The 21042-nt window shown below is 40.0% G+C and overlaps 1 protein-coding gene across 1 annotated transcript; it reads left to right on the top strand.

The window, feature by feature from the left end:
• Positions 1 to 276: 276 nt before the first annotated feature.
• On the top strand, positions 277 to 15254 carry LOC139733079 (uncharacterized). The gene is made up of 16 exons (XM_071643920.1): positions 277 to 310; positions 3032 to 3071; positions 3778 to 3868; positions 5076 to 5272; positions 6001 to 6068; positions 6526 to 6660; positions 7176 to 7297; positions 7998 to 8052; positions 8747 to 8936; positions 9351 to 9574; positions 10263 to 10400; positions 10972 to 11262; positions 11442 to 11715; positions 12798 to 12866; positions 13935 to 14294; positions 14775 to 15254. The coding sequence occupies exons 1-16, from the start codon at positions 277 to 279 to the stop codon at positions 14956 to 14958; spliced, it is 2472 nt and encodes an 823-aa protein (XP_071500021.1). The 3' UTR covers positions 14959 to 15254.
• Positions 15255 to 21042: the final 5788 nt, after the last annotated feature.

Below are 21042 nucleotides of genomic sequence, written 5' to 3'. Positions count from 1 at the left end.
TTTATGAGTTTATGACTGCATAATTATGCATATCGATTACTCATCTCAATGGCTAGGAATGTTATCATATCCTCACTTTCATCACTTTTCACAAAATATTCATCATACAAATTTTCTTCATCAACACAAAGCCGGTGCATAATGATACCTTGGCAATGCAGTGACAGGGACGCATCACTGATGAGCGCAACATCAAAGTATTATTCAGTCCAGTAACGAAGATACTGGAAAACGCCATCTACGTCGCATCAACAGCTATTGTGAAGAGAGCGCAACATGGCCGAAGAGGACGAAGATTCGTGGTTATACGGTAATGAAATTTAAACACGATTCTCGCTTTCGCCTCGATAGTCCCTTGCATGATTCATGTTGATAATGACATGTTATTAACATTAATTATCTTATGAGAGTTATAGCTGTGAGTTTTGGGGGTTGATTTTTGCCCTGGGGGTTCTAAACATGTAAACTTCTAGCTCAGTGACAGTGGGCAATCCTCACAACCGACATTGAAATAGCACGCATGGGACCGAAGTGTGAGCTGCCACTATACTTTCGCACAAGGTGTCCAGGCCGCGTCCAGGCCAGGGCAGGCATGGCAATGCAGCCAACCAGTGCAGTGCCAAGTGGGTCCGCTTGATCATGTTGAGACAAACCCCTGAGCTCTTTCCGAACTAAACTGGAACTAATCACTGGATCTTGATGATAGAAATGTTCTGTAGAAGGCATACTCGTGAAATAGGCCCCACCACTGCACTGACCACTGTGTCAATGCCAAATGGTGTCCGTACTAAAATCCTGGGGCCGTATTCTGAGAGCTAATTAAGTGTCTGATTAGCACTTAATTACCGAATTGGTATTCTGAGAGCATGATTAAGTAGGGGGTATATTAACTACCATAGCAACAAGCGTTTTGGCGGGAAGGACCTACGTACGCGTTTGCGCGTATCAATGCGCGTGCACCTCTGAGAGGACTTAATCACAGAGTTAATTACGAATCGGTATTCTGAGGGTGTAATTAAGTATGAAAGTTAATGGAAAACTTAATGATACCAAAGAGTGTCATTAACTACTCCGATATCACGCATTTCATCGTGTTTTCTCTGCCACAACGATGCTTACCGTCGTCGGTAACCGAGGAGCGGTTGAATCTTGTTATCATGGTATCCGTAGAATTCAGAGAAAAAAAGAAATATAGCCGATCTTCGAGGAATTTTGTCATTTTATGTGAGCAAAGAGGTTGAGATCTTCGCGTGCGTAGGTGAGGGGTTGTAATCAAATACCGGAGTGTGCGCACGGAGCTCTTGGTTGTAATTACAGGGGGCGTGCAGGAGCGCGTATTGAGGGCATATTTGCGCGTGTAATCATCATTTTGGCTTCTAACAACGCGTTTGATTGGATGGAATAACAATTAGATGGGAGGGACCTAAGATAATTACAGGGGACTTAATCATACCTTAATTACGTCCTCAGAATACCGATTTTGCCCATGATTATGGGCCTATTAACTTCACGACTTAATCACGAAGTTGATTACAGACTTAATTACGACCTCAGAATACCACCCCTGTAATTTTAAACGTAGTGTAGGCCTATAAGTTGATATTTTTGCTCGACTAATTTTTCGCACTTGGCCTTGTAAGATAAGTTTCGCTTGTTTTTAATTCCACAAAATCAAGACATCAACTACTGAACATATGGCAAGCAAAAATATTTGTGTTTTTTAATATTTTCTCGCAAGTTTCTGAATTCTGATTGAGTGAAATGCTCGAAAATTTCAACACCGCGAAAATTTCCACGTTTACAGTAGAACGGTGTCTACTATGGCCTATGCTATGCCGTACAGCTTGCCCGTTATATACTTGTGAGTTCAGTCCCACCATGTGGCGTTCAATTGTACAGAACTTTAAAAGCACAGTGGGTGGCGCTTATAGAATACTCGTGAATGCAGCCCCATCATAGCCCCACCAAACAGCGTTTACGCGCGATTGATTAATTGGCGGGGCTCAATGCCGCTGATTTCTACAGCATAATACATTGATACTAATAATAGCATCTTTTGTCCTTCCTTTCACCCAGTAGTTCCAGTAGCTTGAAAACTATCAAGAACTATTGTGGTGCCCTTAAATGAATGATGCTGGACTCTGATTTTGAATGTGGGCCTGAAAAAAGAAAAGAGAAAAAAGAAGTTTCAGATGCCACACTTAAAAAAAAAACACAACCTAGCTGGCGATGCAGCTTTCTTCTGTCCTGGATGGCTCTAAAACTGAAATCATTATTTGAAATCTTCACCAACAGTTGAACAAGTCAAACACAGTTAAAAGACGGTTTCTGAAACCACATAATATTTATTAACCTTATACTGTCACTGGATGGTTGTTTTCTACTCCAGTGCTTATCCTGGGGTGTTATCTCAAAGTGCTTTGTATCCAGTGAATAATACACTAGGGTAAGGCTACCAGTACCAGTATTTGGTCACCAAATAAAAAAAAAAAATATGTATGTATTGCAGAAAAGATTAAATGACCAGGGCCCCATTGCTAGAAACTTTGCGTTTAAACGCAACTTGCAACTGATTGTCACTGGCCAATCAAAATCATTGTTGCTTGCATGTCTTCTTAATAGGGCAGACCCTGAGCCAATCAGAATGGTTGTTTCAAAATTAGCAATTATTTGCAATTGATTGCAACTTTCTTGCAACGGGGCCCAGAACACTAGGGGTTTTACCCTATATTAACACCAATGATTATTCGTTTCTTTGCAAAGAAAGCATGTGATTTTTTACTGTATTTGAAAAGTAACCCTAAACACTGATGTGGCCATTTGCAGAAAATTAGAAAATTGCAACACACACACATACACACAAATGTACGATAGAATTTCACAGATTGCATGAAATGCAGAATTTTAGTGCAGATCAGATTGTGCACAGTATTAACTTAATTTCATGCATTTCCATGAAAGTTTGCTCTCTTACCCTGCAGGCTTGTGATTGTATATTAAATGATTCAGTGTTTGATTCTTTGTTTTGTAGGAAGCAGTGAAGATCCTGCTCCGGCAGAGTCCACTCAGAGGTATGTACAAAATGGCAGGTGATTTCATGGTTTGCGAAGAGAAGCTTAGATCATAGATTTCTACTTGTTCCTATACATGAGAAGAATACTTTGTTGATTAGTTTACAATAACACTGGATCATAATAATGACAATTACATAAACAGTAATTAACTATGTTGTGTAAAATGTTGCATTCTAGTATTGTACTCGCGTTGATAATTCAGTTTTGGTCATACAACAATGTGTTTAGGTAATGCAGCTAAATTAGCTACTTTGTTTGGGTTCAAAATCTGCAAAGGTTTGTCGGGATAAAAACTTAAGCCCATACTGCTCTCTTGATTCCTGTAAGGGAAAAATATTGAAAGTTTTACTGGATTATAGCTCTTTCTTGCATGACAATAGGACTCTTTAGAATGGCCATGATTACATAGAAGTGCATGCTTTGAGTGTGACTCTTTGTATGCTGTGGACCGTCTTTTCATGAAGAGTTTAGGCATTTTAAAACAGTGTCTGCCTTCCATGATCAGGAATACCAGTACATTGTAATCTAATCCTTGTCATTAGTATGCTGAATAACAGATGTTGTGATGTGATTGAGAAACAAGTGTGAAAAGTTTGCTGAGTAGTAAGTCAATTGACAGTTATATCTTAAGGCCATCATCTTCGTGAGATGTCTTCTTATCCCAGTTTGTTAACTCAGACACACACTTTTCTTTGAATTCAAGTGCGGCTGTTACTGCAAGCATTCTGTCTGCTGATGCGGCGCCATTTACCAGCAAGATTTCTGGTTTGGATGTTGCTGCCAAAGATCAGCTGGTAAGCAATAATTATGCTCATCTCCCCTCTTCCTGGATATGTGTGTCATCTGCTGTCTTTCTATTGCCAAGTTGGCACACTAAGTAAAAGGGAGTAAATATTTGATACACACCCCACCTTTGTATTCACGATACAAAACCTTATGAACATGTGTGATGGATTTAGAACTACATTACATGATTTGCTGATTTAAGATATGTTTGGTGAACTTAATCACAAGGACCCTTGATGTTAAAGATGAAATATAGTGCTTTAAAGGGTGTGTACAGTTCTGGTCGGGGTGAGGATTTAGCTTTTAACGTTTTGCGAGATATTCAGAAACCACTTTATGAGATGTCAAAGAGCATGCAATTCTAAGGGGTATTAAAAGTTTATTTGATAAAAATCGGTTTTGAAATGTCTGAGATATCCAAAAACAAGGTGAAACAAAGATATCCTAATAAAGATGGGGCATGTCGCCTTTTATTATTATCACTTTTGGGGATATCTCAGCCATTTGAAAACCAATTTTCGTCAAATAAACGTTGAATCCTTCTTAAAATCACATGTTCTTTCATATTTCACAAGAGGTTTCTCATTATCTCACTTAGGAATGTTCAAAACATGAATCCCCACCTCAACCACTACTGTACAGTCCCTTTAAAATGGCAGAATTTTATCCTTTTGTCTCGTGATGTATGATTGTAAGGTCACATTTCAGCAACTGGAACTTTGGGCTTCTGCAGGAGCCATAGACAGGAATGAGGTGCAGATTACATGACATGAAACAGAAGGCAGCTGATTTCTTTCCTTTTTCTTTCTCTTTTACCTCTGCTCTGTTCAAAGAAGGTCATTTATTACATAAGGGATAGCCAGTCTCCAAGATTTGTAATGCTCTGTCTCCTTTGCTTTTCTGATCCTCACATCCGCTGGGGTGCTTTGTTTTCGGATCAGCGTGGATGTCCTTAAATTAACTGTCAATGAATAGAGGGATTAAGCAATCCTCGTAATCCATAGATTCACTCTAATGCCCTTATGCTGGACCATTCCATGATAACAATATGTTGATTTTTGTGTTGCCAAAATGCCCATGAAATGAATCAGCCAGGTTGTATTGGTACACAAAGAGATTAATATTTTTAAAAGTAAATTTGTTGTGTATCAATTTATGTCACTGAAGTACTGGATACTGTTTATATAATCAGTGTGTGCCCTGATTCTTTTGTAGGGGTCGGCCCCCATGGGTCAGCCTGAAGAGCTGACCCTCCCTCAAGAAGGCGTTAAAGCTGAGATAGAGGATAGAGGCGATGATGAGGAGGGAGGGGGTGGTGACGACGACGAAGATGATGACAGCGACGACAGCGAAGACGACGAGGTGGAGGTCACAATCGGCGACATCAAAACGGGTCCCCTCAACACCTATGTGTAAGTTGCTGTTGTGTTGAAATGATGTTGGGTGTGAAGAGCCCTACTGTAGTGAAACCATCTCTTGACTGTCTTTAAAAGAATGAATGTGATAGTTTGCAGCAATGCATTTTTATCCGTCAGAAACTGGTAAACTAAATGATGTCTATACTCTCTTTCATATATATATATATATATATATATATATATATATATGTATATATATATATATATATATATATATATATATATGTATATATATATATATATATATATACACCATTTTGTCAGTGTTAAGCTCGAAATAAATACGCCAATTTATGCATGTTTAAAAGTTGAATAAATGCAGCGGACAGGTACGTTTAAGATGCAGGATATGGCTGGCCTGAATATCAAGAACAATGTTGAAGTGGTTTCCTCTCACAGCCATTGTTTGATTCTACTGGATGACAGCATAGATACACTCATCTTGACATGTCTGTAATATTAATAAAAGGAGTTTTTAAGAAGAGTATGTACAATTAACTTTTGTTTGAAACGCCTACACCTGTGAGATTAGATAAAACAAGTGTGTTAGTGAACTTTAGACACATTTTCATGTCAGTGAATTTATCTGTAACTTAAGCAGTCATTTGCCTCAGAATTGTACTTAGCCGTAATTTGGTCTTAATATGTGACTTGTCAAAGTTTATATGTGGCTGATGTTTATTTGTGTTTTTTTTTCCCCCACCATCTGTTATTCTCTGTAGGCCATATGGACAGACTGTCCCAAAGCAATCTCCATACACAAAGGTGTCAGCCACTGCGAGTCAACAAGGTAAGACAACACTCAACTCAATTTATGAGCAATTCATGATAAAGGCCTTGGTACACAATGAATGCCTCTGTTGTCATTTCTGATAAAATGTGGAATTTTGAATTACTGATCATTTAAATATATGTATACTAGTTATGTTTATTCTGAAACTTCATTGAAAAACTTATAGTGTATTTTTCTCTTTTGCATTTCATGCTTGTACCCAAAGAAAACCAGAGGTTTTTTCATCTGCTGCAAAGTTTGCAAGAATACCACATGAGTATAGCGTTCAATCAGAATTATGCTGAAGTTGCTTTAGAAATGAATCAATGAACATATTAACCTACTTATCCTCTGTGTGGGAAACACACTATTGGCAGATATTGTGGTGATTATATGTTAGCATTGAAGAGAGATTGATAAATCGTGAAAATCTGTACCATCCTTGATGGCTTATTTCATGGAAAACTCCCCACAGTGACCCCACCAGCGGCGACCCACCAGAAGCCGGTCAGCAAGGGACTGGACATTGAGGCTGAGAGTGCCATCAATGGCGTCCCCACGTACTCCTTTGACCTGGACACTGTGGAGGACAAGCCATGGAGAAAACCAGGTAGGCTGGAAAATACTGGAGTCAGTTTGTCAGATTATGTAAATATGCTCTACACGTATCTTCTTAGTCCAATGCATTCTTTTATTTCATTTTTTGTTATTCTTTGTATGGTTCATTGCTGATGATTTTTCATAGCTGCTAGATGTCATAAGAATCTCACTTCAGATCTTACATGGGACAATATATCTTGACTGCCAAATGCTGAATCTCTTTACCATAGCAGATATTTCAAAAAACATATATATATATTTTTGACTTAATGGATGGATGATGGATTATGAATCCCAGGTGACAGGCAGTGGAGTAATTGACTAAATGATAATGTGTACAAAACAAGGAGTAGGTCAGTCTGAAATTACCTGAATTTATTCAGCCTGCTAAATTTGTGTAGTTGTGGGATATACCAGTCATGGGTGTCGTGAATGTCACACTGCTTTTGATGGGTATCAACACGTTATGTCCCTTACAGTGCTCATCCAGCAAAGTCCCTGGTATATTTTGTGAATTTCGCCTAGGTGCCGATTTGACGGACTACTTCAACTATGGCTTCAACGAGGATACGTGGAGGCAGTACTGTGAGAAGCAGAAGAGGTTGAGGTCAGAAACAGGCAGTCTGAACATTCCTTCAAAGCCTTTTGTGAGTACCTCGTGATCTGTGATAGTAAAATTGTATGCATGATAGACAGACCAAAACATTCAGAGGATTGGCACTTGAGTCAATTGTTTGTGAATGCACTGTTTAAAATCTGTAGTACAAGCTTGTGTTTTGGACAAAAAGATACATATGATTTGAACTAATGAAGCTGTCTGTCAAGTGTCAATAAGTTAAGATGTATTTTAGATAGTTAGATATCTGGGCTTCATTATGGGAATTCCTTTATAGATGGAAGCAGAACATGGTTCACCCTTGTCATTTTTATGGTAGCAATGTTTGAATGGTTCGCATGTTTGAAGTTGGTGTATGCTGTCTAATGTTGACTGTAAGGAACTGCTTTGGCAAGGGAAACTGTCACATGCCCTGTATGTCATATGTTTCTAGACCTGTGTGGTTTCTCCTTTAACAGATGTAATCAGTGAAGAATTAGTAATCAGATCGACACAATTCTCATGTTGTATTTAGATGTAATAAGGGATTAGTGTAATTCATATGCAGCTGTGTGATCCTTCATATGACAAGTTCAACTTTAGGTACTTACACTTGTGCTCCATCTTATTCCCTAGCTCACTAGTCCACTGGTGATATTGTAGCTATCCTCTCACATCTTGTCTTACTTGTAATGAGCCCAGAAAGGAAATTTGTTGTCTGTACTCAATAATTGTTCCTCTTTTATTTGCAGGGTCAGTATACATCTCCTTCAGCCCCATCCAGAGAACCAAGCACCCCAGATAGCCGTAAGTCTAGAGTCTCCTCACTGCGCCACAGTTATTGTTCTTCCTATCTTAACCTGCTGAGGACGGACTGATCTTGCTACAACACACATTTCCCACAGACACTTGCCCGAGTATACTCAGGACTCGTCCTCAGCAGGTTGATTAACCATTGTTGGATGCAGAGGGCTTTCTACAGCTGCAGTCTTTACCTGGGATAATGTGTGTGCTTCATGGCTGCCTTTGTTGAAAGAGCCAATCCTTAATTTTTTTATAACCATTCTTCGCCACAAATCTCTAAATCACCTGAAAACTGGTTGTTACCAGTGATAGAGAAGACCTAATGATCCATTTTGTACACGTATTTGCCCACAATATGTTCTTTGTAGGAAGTATGTGATGTGAGATAGACAGAATCATGATGCGGTCTTCACAGCACATCTTGATTACTCAAACTCATCTTAGCTTCCAAAGCCTTGCTGCTCCTTGGGGAGTTTCAGCAAATGAATAGTTTTGATTCTGAAGAAAAGTCGAATTAATTATCATCAAATTTAATTGACAAGATCATAGATGAGATACTTACATGTTTGAAAAGATTGTATGTTAACCTGTTCATATGAGATTCTGAAATCTTGAGATTTTGCATATGACCTTCCAGATTTCAGTAGGCAACGGGGTAACATGATTCATCTTTCATTTTCTTTTTTGGTGTGATCAGAGACGTCACATCCACCTCAGTCCTTCAGGCGGCGAGAGAGCACTGGGAGCACATCCAGCTATAAAAGCCCCACCGTGGGCTCCACGATATCGACTGTCGGAGGGAGGGGAGTTCGGCAGCGAGACAACAAGGAAAATATGGGCGGCGCCATCACAGTTCTTGGGTCGTCCAGCAGTTCAGTGCCAAATTTGTGAGTAATGGCATCAGTCTACGTTTGGAAGTTCAGCTTGAAACAGACCCTAATATACCTCTGGTGATTGCTATGATTACAAACTTAATAAGTGCACCATACTGGAATGTCAGAAGATAAGTCATCAGTTGTGAATTGATTCGATCAGACTGAAATCAGTCAGGCAGTTTTGAATTAACTATGTTTGGGTAAAGTAGTTCTATGATTGTGATGTATCACAGATTTGGTGAAAACTCACTGCTGGGAATAGAAGTGTTTGAGATTGAAGAAATGACACTATTCACTTCCGTACAAAAGAAGTAGAATGTGCTGTGAGGATATATGTGACTTGTGCGATATGTAAACATATGAGTTGCAAATTGTGTGTGCCGGAAACAGTGAGAATTTTGGTTTTACTCTTAACTCCACCAACAGCAGTAGCAGTGGAGGAGTCTCCACCAGTGGTGGTGGAAGCAGTTCTGCTAGTAGTACCATGGCAACAGGCCAACCCATCCAGTCTACCTACAGCCAGCCCCCACCCATCACCCCCACTTCAGTCAGCGCGGGGCCCCCGCCCATGTCCCAACCTCCACCGGCCGGCATGATGCATCACAATGCACCAGACTTTTCCCAGCCTCCTCCAGGTCTACCACCCAGAGGTGAGTTTCCCTCCACTCCTCATCAAATGAAGAAATACAAATGAGATGCTCTCCAAGTGTATCAGTTATCCAAATGTATCAGTTATCCTTATCCCTTACTGTGCTCTGTTTGCTAAGTGGCACAGGTGCCTTCTTTCTGTCAAATACCAGGGAATAAATATATTCCCGTCCATGTAGTGTAGCAGTGGCCTTCCAGTTTGACTTCAGAATGTTGCTCTTGAGTAGATCTGTGTGGTTACATCATATTAAGTTGCCATTATGTAAAATTACAGTGCCAATACCAAAGCTATGGATCAATCTAATTTTCCCAGCTCACAGAGAGATACTTAGTTGTGAGCAAGTAGGAACATTTCAGATAGGATAAATGGGGGTAATAAGTCATCAATGATTAATTTGTAGGGCCACGGTGATCATGGTCATGAAGATAAGTTTTATGAGTCTGAATAGTTGGTCTGTAGTCCTTACAAGGGTTAAAAAAGTGGCTCTGTGTCATCTGTTTGACGGTGTACAAGTAGAGATTAAGCCACCAAATTTATTTGATGAATACCATGAAATGTTCCCATATATTATATATTGTTATATATCCAGTAAATAAAAATCTAAGATGTTTTGCAAACCAAGCATGTTAATGTGAGGCACTTTGTTCAGACCTTACACTGATTGTTTGTTTCTCCCTTTTCCCCTGCAGGTCCCCCTCCCACAGGTCCAGCCCCACCCCCTACGGGTCCTCCCCCTCCCATGTCCGGTCCCCCACCCAACATGAATGTACCTCCACCCATGGGTGGACCCCCTCCAAACTTCTCAGGACCACCCCCAAGGTTTGGAGGTAAGCCATGACGTGTATGAGGAAATATTCTACAGATTTGTTGAATGATGATAATGGTTACTGTTATAGCGATATATCCACAGAAGTGTTCAATGTGCTGAAAAAAAAAGTTGAAATGGAAGATGATACAAATAGGGAACATTGCATAATAAACAGTCAAACAATATTGAACAAAAGGAACTACTTGGTTTGAACTTTTGATGCAACGTATGAAATGGAGTCTGATGAGCATAGTTTCCTAAAAGAGATATATTGCTTGAGGAGAAGTATAGTCAGGGGCCAGTTCCATGGACACAATAAACCATGAAAAATAGTATTGTGAATGGAATTTGTACATCTTTGGGCAACAAGTGTAATGACTGAAGCGCAGGGGTATTGTTATCTGGTGAGTGTGTGTGTGGGTGTGTGAGAGTTATAGGGGCAGCTGTATTCTGAAGGCGTGAGAGCTGATTATGAGGCAGCTGAATGAAATGAATGTTACCAAAATCTAGCATAGAGATATGTTTTTCAGTGGTTTATTTGTGGATACTAAACTCATGCTGCTACCAAAACTCTGTCTTGTCTTCCACAGATGTGAGGTACCCACCACCATCGCAGCCTCCGCCCGGGGGTCCTCCACCCATGCAGGGGCCTCCTCCCCCCATGAGGATGCATGGTCCCCCGCCTCCAAACATGGGCCCGCCTCCACCCATGGGCAACATGCCACCCAATCAGATGCCCATGGGGGCTGGCCCTCCTCCGGGTAACATGATGCACGGCCCCCCGCCAGGAATGGGTGGGCCACCCCCTCATGGTCCCCCGCCCATGGGACCACCACCAGGCAACAACTGGAATAGACCACCACATCCCTTTGGGAGGCCAGGTTAGTTTTTAAAATAGCTGTGCTCTGTGCTGACTAATACTTGTCAGTTTTGAGGACTTTTTCACATAAAGTATGCAAACATAGCTAATCGGCCAGTTTATTATATTGCTTTCATTAAGGCAAGGTATTTTCTGGAAGTGCTATATACACAATATATGTTTTGTGCTTTTGTTATACAGATGGTCCACCTCCTCCGTTCTACAACCAGCCTCCCATGGGTCCAGGACCAGGGCCCGGGCCAGGCCCAGGTCCAGGTCCAGGCCCGGGTCCAGTGCCGGGAGCAGGGCCCATGTCCATTCCTCCTCACCCGCCTGGCTCAGGACCCATACCGCCCCCATCGCCCATGCCGATGGACTCATCTAGGGGCCATGAAGTGCATGAGAACAAGTCTTACGCACACTTCAAGTCTAACTGGGCCAAGGACAGGAGTGACTCAGAGAGTGACATCAGCTCGTAAGTTTTGTTTGCTGAATTGAAAATTTAGTCCCAATTTTGTAAATCTTGCTTCTTCCATCTTAAATAGAATACCAAAGTAATGATGTCACATTCTTTTGTTCTAGCATAGTACTGGTTTGCACCAAATACCCTTGCACAAGGCTTCAGGCAGTGGGTTGGAACTTGGTACGAGCATGGTTAGCAACCACTGTGTTCATATATACTCTGGTTCTGTGATGTTGTTTACAGCCAGTTTCCATGGCAATGAATGTCTATGATGTCACACTTTGGTACTCTATTGTGAAAACTGTTTATTTGTTAGTTGCTGAATTGTAAGAATGACATGTAATCCAAACTGGGTGATAGCATACAAGTATATGTCACACAAGGACAGAGGTAAATGTGTGGTAGGAATAAATGTTTACATGTACAAGGCAGAAAGCAACATGTACTCCTGCAGTAAGTGTGTAATTCTCTTGGCTCACTCCTTCACACATCTCCTGTCAGGTCATACACAAGTTTAATTTTGGAAAAAAAAAACTGTTAGCATCAAGTAGTACAGCATTTAAAGCAGTCCTTATGTCTCTGCATGTTTGTGTTTGGTTTATGAGAGTCACTATGTGTAGATCTTTGTCTGAGATATTGGAGACGAGTTCCGAATTCCTGTTCTTTGCCACTGTTGCCTCGAACTAATTTTCAGATGGCGCATTATGGTCAGTGAGCATATATCGCAAACCTTGTTTTTATGTCTGAGTATCTGAAATACAGTCAACCTTGCCTAAATTAATCTGTTTAGATTGAAGAAATAGCTTTGATGTAGAGAAAACTTGATTTATGAGGGATTAAAATCAATAGAATATAAAGAGAAGAGGACTTGAAAAGACCTTCAACTTAGGCAATGATGTCACTTATGCGAGGTCAACTCAGGCAAAGTCGACTGTAATTGAATATGTTAATTCTTTTTTTAGCACATGAAGACCAGAGTTATTTTTATGTTGAAGAATGCACAAAGTAGAGCCTTTCAAAAATGAAACTGAAAAGAAAGAGTGGTGTTGTGTTAGTGATTTACCTGAGTTTTGTTTTCCTCGTCTGATCTCCAGAGGGGAGGAGGGCAAGAAGGAGTCTGATTACGACAGGGACTACCGGGAATTCAGCAGGTTTCTCAACAGGTGGGTATTAGGTCCCGTCGCATCCACACCAATGGTTCCCGCCATTGCATAAACAAGTACAGTACTGTAAATAACAGTGTATTAATTGCATCAATGTTTTAACCGCATCCCCTTTTTTCATCCATCAAAAGAAAAAATGACAGTTCACTGACAGCGTGGACAAGGAGCGTGGATACTGTCATGCAACAGGTGGAGATACTGCCAACATGGTGATTGAATTGAGTGAAGTGTTAGGGGGAGAAAAAGTGTGGATTTTTGTGCCATAAAAAAAGGAAATATACACTAGAATGCTGACTGAAAAGAAACTTATTTCAGACATTGAACATTGTTTGCACACTTTATGCAAACGCTTGGTAGGTATTGGCTGTAATGGTGTAGAAACCGCACCCTGAATTTTGACCTTTTTCAGCGGGAAAAAAATTGTGGTTAATACACTGTTATTTATGGTAAGCAGAATCAGGTGTTACTCCATACAGTGACACAAAGAATTATTGAAGCGTGATAATTTCCTACACTGATTCCTCTCTATTCATTTTGTGAATACCCATCTTTGTAGCTGTGCAGGTTTCTAAATGGGAACATGAAATAATAATGGAGAGAGTGTAATTTGAAAGAGATGTGGCCGTTCAAGGAAAATTATATAATGAGAGGCTAGATGCAAGACTATGAACCTCTACTCTGTTTCATCATCTGGTGTCATGAAGATGTGTGAAGGCTTGTTTGTAATTGTTTGTCAGTAGTTGGGCATTTATATTTATAAGTGTGGACCCAACCTGCTTTGTAGTACTTCAGTTGATGATATCAAAAATGTTAATTATCTTTGTCTTTTCTTTGAGGTCTGGAGTTGTGCATCACTAAAATGAAAATCAGTTACACAAAGTAGATATTATGAAAGTTGCTGCCTGCATTAATGACCTATTTTTGTTCTTGATATTGGTTGTGTCATTACTGTAAGCAGTAAAATTATGTTCTTGTCATTGTTGTTGTTACTAATATTATAATCACAAGAAGAAACTCGTTATCGTCTACCATATGACATGAAATCTGACTTGTATTGGCTCTTTACAGGGAGGCAGAAGCAGATAGGGCCAGGGAGCTAAGCAGGGAACACAAGGACCGCAGCAGAGACCGCAGCAGGGAAAGGACCCGGGACCGGGAGAGGGACAGGGACAGGGACCGAGATCGGGATCGAGATCGGGACCGGGATCGTGACAGAGACAGGGAGAGGGACCGGGACCGGGATCGAGACAGGGAGAGAGAACGGGAAGACAGGAGCAGAGACAGGGACCGGGATCGGGAGAGGGAGAGGGAACGGGACCGTGGAGAGCGGGAAAAGGAGAAGAGGTACAAGGAAAGAGAGGGGAGCAGCAAGGGGGATAGTAGGAGCAGGGACCGGTACAAGGATGACAAGCACAGATCATCACGGAGGTGAGCTTTGATAAAAGGTTTGTCAATATCATTCTGTCCTTTCTTGGATTATCTTGTGACACGTTTGTTAATGACTTCTCAGGAAGCAGTTAGAAAAGGTCATCTCTTACAAATTACATGAAATTCAATTTCTCTAAGAGGTAATGGTAATCATTTTGGTGAATCATTTCTATCGGTCAGTGTGTACCATTGTATGCTGAAGAGCCATCTTGAATGCTTGCAATACCATCTCTCTTGGAAATTTAATTAAAAAGAAAAGAATGGAAACAGCTAATTCTTTCCCAGGGAAGCACTTGCAATAGATCTGTCTCTGACATATGGTTGTCCTTTGATACAAGCCAGTGGTTCAGCAGCAGTTGCATGTGATTAATAATACTGGATGTGTATTCTTCATAGTATTCACAGTACTGATACACCCAACTCCTTACCATGAGTAGTGTTATCATGTGGGTTCCATGATGTTTGTGCTTTGACTTCCAGGAGGCGAGACGAAGAGGACGACCGATACAGTTCCCGTCACCGACACAGCAGCAGCAGACATTCTCGCCGTGACCGCGACAAGTCGGGCGACATGGGGGAGGAGTACGAAGTGATCGATGCTGCCAGCGCCGATGAGGACGACATCAACTCTTCACTGGTGGCAGATGCATACCAGTCAGATTGAAGAGAGTTGTCCCCCGACCAATAGTTGCTCCTCGAACCATGTGGAATTAAGACCCAAGTGTTGGTATTTTTCACAACTCTACCTTCACCAAAACTGGGCTGCACGTGACAGTTACACTCCCCTCCTGTTCTCACTGCATGCGTAATTATTGTCCTTGGTACCTTGATAGAATGACAATTACTTGGATTTCTGTAATGGCATCATGTAAATACATAATGGACCCATGTTGGTGATAGAAGGAATTGTAGCAGGAAAACAGGAGGATGAAGGAGAGTTGTAAAGAATTTCTTTAGTTTCATTTCCTCCCCCCCTCAAAAAAAAGAAACAACAGCCAAAAAATCAAAAATAAACAGACAAAATGAAAAATTTTACAAAGAGACTATACAATGTCAATGGGATATAAATGTTACTGAAGTCATGCCATCAAATTGGAAGAAATACCACTCCATCCAAAACCCCACTTAATAGGGTTTCTGAGGTTACGTTTTTTTTCTTCAAGTAATGCAATTGCAAATGAGTTTAAAAAGGGGGCTGCTGTTTAACCAGGAAGATCTACTGTTGTTTACAACATGATAAAAAACTGTAAACTTAGTGATGGGAATGCATGAGATGAGGATGAGGATACTGTAAAACGAGGAATTTTCGCGTGCACTTTAATTTCGCGAATTTCGCGAGCGCCAAAATTCGCGAAATTAAAATGCACGCGAAAGCTTTTGTCTACACTACATGCATTGAATGCCAGTAGCAATTCGCGAAAATTTCATGCCACGAAAAAGGCTGTCGGCTCCAATTCGCGAAAATTTCATGCCGCGAATATATCATGTTTTACAGTATTATAAACTGTGTTCTATTTTAGTCCTGAGGTTGTCTTATAACACACAAAATCCATTCTTGGAACTCAAGTTAGTGGGTATGGGACGCTATGAGGAAAATCTGCTTCTGAAATTGTTCATTCAATTAGAATTTTGATTTTTGAAAGTCGGTGTAAACCTTGTACTAGTCGGACATTCTCAGGGTCATGCTTCGTTGAAAGATGGGTCTTGCTTTACATCAAGATGACTACACCTGTAATTTACATATGTATGTGCATGCTAGCATTCCACAGGCATTTTCTGGGGCGAAATATTCATATTTTGTAAATCATTGATGTCCACAAAAATAATGCTCTGCATGAAGATTGTGTGAGTTGAACACTTATGTAATGATAAACACTGATGGCACTGATGGGCATGGTTTTCACTATCATGTATTCAGAAACCCGGTCTGAATGTCAGGAATATAGTGTATGCACTTCAAGTATCCACTCTGCTTGTTTTTGACGAGTGTGTGTCTGAAGAGGATATTTGTTGTCGTATGAAGCAGAGCTGACTGCGTGCTACACCAGGAAATTTGTTGTGCAGTTGAAGAGCAGAGGTTTGCAACCTTTGAACAGGGAGAAGATGAGGAAATTGCACAATAAACATGAGCCAAACCATGCATTAAAGAAAATGAGAAAACGAGTCATGTAAAATATGTAAATGAAGGGATGTTTTGAGGCAGGTGCCAATTGATATTTATAGCGTTAATAGTCATCATTGTGGAGTTTGTGTAGGCACTGTGCACTTGTACTCCAGATCAAAATAGTTTGTACTGCAGTCAAGTTCATTGGGGGATATTTTATATTCAGAATTTCATTCTTTATTTATTCTTGTTGCTCCGTTGTTGTTTTTTTGCAAGTCTCAGTGCATTTAAATGACTGCTACACATTTCATTTCAGGAATGACATGTCAGTAGAGTGTGGTTCTGTTGTCATTGCTATTATTTTGAAGCTAGGGCTTCAGCGATACAGTTGGATGACACATCTCACGAGATAATACAGTAGACTGTTAATATCACATTATAAACTCCTTCAGCTCCGTGGAGTCCTTTGAATCAATTCCTTGGTGAATACAGGCAAATTGTGATACTACAAACAGCTTGGACCTGGCAAAATAAATTGTTACTACAAGAGAATTTGATAACAATTTTCAGCATACATGCAAAATACACATTGACCTCTCCATCACACATGTATGTGAAGTTGCGGACACATGGTTCATACCCAGTTGAATAAAGTAACATCCATTTCACACAGTAAACACACAAATGTAATAGAAAACATTCATATCGTGACAAAGATGGGCCTAGTGATGTTTGTCGCGAAAGGGAGACAATGTGTACTAGCAAGTGATAGTGTGTCATTGTAAAATTGTTACCTCAGGATACCATACACGTACGTTCTTGTGTACATGGGAAGTTTGAAATTTGGAACCAGAAATAACAGGAAAACTGGAAAAACAAATGCATACAGAGAATATTCTTAATGGTAATGATGGTAGGACTTCTGGCCCAAGTACATGTATTTTGAAGGTAAACAAAAGAACAACAAAATTAGTTAATGTTTTCAAAAGCATATGAAAGGTTTCCTTTGAAAGTTTATTCCCCACTCCTTTTTTGTGTGGTTCTAATATCGCTTGATATGCACTTGAATGTTAATGCAGGTTTCATACACATAGATGTAGCTCTCTTTGTCTTCATTTGTCTCCTTGACAGGGTCATGACAAGCTGTAGTCTCCATCACAAACACACATTTGTCTCTGCACACCAAGATACAAAGCAAGGACAAACCCCCCCCCCAAAAAAAAAAAAAAAACACCAAAAAAAAACACCAAAAAAAAAAAAAAAAAATTCGGCTGCGGTTTGATGCGAACAAATTTATTGCAAAGATGTGTTTACACAGAGATTCTATCCATTACAATTATTCTGTTACATCAATATGTCCAGAAACCAAGAAAAAAAAAAGCTGCCTTGACACAACATTGAAGAGCTAAGCACTTGAGTGTTGTGCGAAGTCTGTGGAGTTGTCAGCCAGATACTCTATTAGAATGTGGGCACTCTTTTAATGTATGAACCTTACTCTGTAAAACAGTGTTTGAAGATCACCTATAGAAATATACAAAGATGGCATTTCAGTTCGTTTGGTCGTGTATGAATAATTATTTAAAAACACAAGTTTAGTGCAACTGTTCAGTGCAAGTTCTCAGTACAGGATTTTAACTGGAAATTTGTATAATTTCATTTGATGCAAGTTATATGATACTAGTTTTTATGAGATGCCCCTGCCAGTGACTTCATATTTCACACTTCAGATATTTGAATAAGTTTAATAGGGCTGTCACATTCCCCACTAATATTTAGATATTCAGCTCTGGATAATTGATGACAGGATGAACTCAATGAGATTATTTCCCTTGGCTTTCAATAATCATTGTCGCCATTATTGTGGATTTCGTGACCATCAAACATGAACCCCAATGACTTGTCTCTACCACATCCTATGGCGTGGAATTGCATAGTGTGTTTATGTCTCTGGGGAGTAAGGTGTTTCATGATTGCAGGCTTGGTCTGCATAGGTGTTATAGTGTTTTCCTACATCGGCATACTTGTTTGTAATTCCCTCAAGAGAGGGACGTTCAAACAGCGGCCCCTGTCTTGTTTTCATTGAATCCGACAGGCACACAGTGTACCATTTCTTACAAATTTCTTGATTTGATTTCCAAACCTGTATTTCAGCAGGAATCAACACACAGAACTTGTGGAGCGTGCTCTGAATGGGTGGGAAATACAGATACATATGTGTGTTCTTTGCATCAAGAATTTATCATGAGGGAAAGGTGCTGAGCGTATGAAGAATATTACCATGAAAAGGGGGGGGGGGGGGGGGGGGGGCATGAGACAGCTTTGTAAATTTGGTCTGTTCAGTTTGATAGTTCAGTACCAATGTGAGATTGTTATGTGTATGTGTCCACTTAATTTTCATTTTGTTGTATGAATAAGTTGCTATGTTGTCCCTGTACAGAATCTCAGAATAATTGTGACTAGAATGGAACATTCTAGTTATTTTGAATAAACGGTGGGTGTTACGGCCCGAAACAAGATTCTACTTCCCTCAGTGATGTTTCCTTATTTCAAATTTTGATGTTTCTTTTCTACTCAGTATGCCATCAGCATGAATGATTTTTGCAAGGAGCCATTTCCACTGCAAAGTTAGGCTTGTAAACTTATAAAGAAGTACTGTATATTCGCCTGATTAATCAGGAACTGGACACTCAAATACTGACTGACCCATATATTTCACAAATCTGGTGCTGTTCGCAAATGTAAAATCACACAAAATGATTTCATCTTGACATGAATACAACATGTGCATGTACGTTTTCTCAAATCACAACTGTACTCTATGATTGTGAATTTAAAGGAGATCTCTGGATGATTTTCAGATTTTTACATTTGAACAACTATATATTAGTTATACTAAGGACAGAGTTTCAGAATTTATGAGAATTGGGATGAAGAATTAGAATAATTTCAAAATCTAGAATAAATTGCAATGAACAAGGATGATGACATGGCAGAGTCACCATAAGGAAGCAGAACAAAAGAAGAAGGCATGCATAGATTATACACAGGTGAACTCGCAAGCAAGCGGTATTGTAATGGAATTACACTGCTACATTTCTGAAATATGTTAACCTGCTATGTCATCATCCCTGTTCAGTGTAATTTGTCTAAGGTTTTTCAAAGTATTGTTTCTCTGCTCAAGAACCACAATAAATTCTACAAATCTATACATGGAGTTGTCGATTTATGTACTACATGATGTGAAATTATGAAAATCGTCTGGAATGTCCCTTTAACCACTCGGGGAAATTGTTTGGGAGCCCCGAACTGCAAAACATTAGACTCGCTACATATATGGCCTATGCAATAGATATTGTGCCAGCTTAGAACATAAATCAGGGTACAGGGAAACCATAAAGAGCTCACTTACAACAAAGTATCGCTTGTAACGAGGTGTACTTGGCAGTCCACATTTTCCACTATGGTACTGCATACAGCTGATCTCATAATTTCCAGTACAAATGTACATGTATGTTAACAGGGTACATGTATAATGAGGTGAAATCGGCGGTCCTGATGACATCATTATAAAGGGGTTACCCCTTTATCACATACATGTGCAATTCTGTGAAGATGTCAATAATAGGGGGTAAAAAAAAAAATGCAGTTTCATTTGCACACTTCTTTTCTCTACTTTTGCAATGATAACTGACCAGGAACCGAATAAGAAATACATGTATAACCTGGCACATCCTTAAAATTTCAACCTCGTCAGGATGACAGTCCCCTTTGTGTAGATACACTGCATGACCTGTCAAGTGAGTAATAGCCATCTTAAACTTAATCATTAATAAATCATGGTCTGCACAAAAGGTCACTCTGTTATGTGGTGAAACAGAAGTGTTCTCCTTTTATTATAATTGTGACAATTGGGATAGAAAGTCAACATTTGATATCACAAGAGAACTGACATTGAAATATCAAAATGTAATCACTGTACATGTACTGCAAGCGCTGTACAGGGAAATTTTCAAGAAAAGAGACTCATTGAGCATTCAGGCAGACTGGAATCACAAGCAGGTTGAACACACTTCGTGTATAATGCTCCATTATTACCTCTGCCAAGGAAGGAAGAGGTTGAGTGATCATTGGCGCTGGTTTGTCTGTTTGCAAAATAACTCAAAAAGTTGTCTACGGATTTGGATGAAACTTAAAGGAAGAGTTGATAATGACACAAGAAACAAAATAATCAAATTTTGACAGTGATGCGGGAATTTTTATGGATTTTCAAATGATTTTTGATCTTTTGGCATACAAGGTCACTGAACTTAGAAGTTCAAGCTGTGCATACCAGTTGGAGGTTTACATAAGCGCACTAAAGCACGAGCTCTGCTCAGGGGAGGCGCCGCACAGCTGGAAGCTGATGATGTAAACAAGAAGGATTCTGTATTGGGAAATTGCATGTGTGTGTAGGTTGAAATGAGTTGCCTGCTTGGCAGAAGTCTGCGCTCTCTGAGTGCTTTTCTAGTTTTACACACTGGTGAAGGCTTGTCACTGTGGGGAGGGACAACTATTCACAGGAAGAGTGATGTCTAGGAGATGTCCTCTGCCAAGAGCTTTGCTAAGGGCAGTGTGGGAAGTGCACACTCAATTTGGGAAGGGGGA

This window comes from Diadema antillarum, unplaced genomic scaffold, assembly GCF_040938485.1.
Source record: "Diadema antillarum isolate AM-2024a unplaced genomic scaffold, OU_Dant_1.0 seq00000460_RagTag, whole genome shotgun sequence".
NCBI classification, from domain to species: Eukaryota; Metazoa; Echinodermata; class Echinoidea; order Diadematoida; family Diadematidae; genus Diadema; species Diadema antillarum.
This window is presented reverse-complemented; position numbering and strand designations above follow the sequence as displayed.

Excerpts from the sequence above, each read along its gene's own strand:
- LOC139733079 (XM_071643920.1), top strand. The coding sequence starts at position 277 with ATGGCCGAAGAGGACGAAGATTCGTGGTTATACG. Across the intron at positions 6,661-7,175 it reads CAAGCCATGGAGAAAACCAG|GTGCCGATTTGACGGACTAC; the intron begins GTAGGCTGGAAA and ends AATTTCGCCTAG. Across the intron at positions 8,937-9,350 it reads AGCAGTTCAGTGCCAAATTT|CAGTAGCAGTGGAGGAGTCT; the intron begins GTGAGTAATGGC and ends CTCCACCAACAG.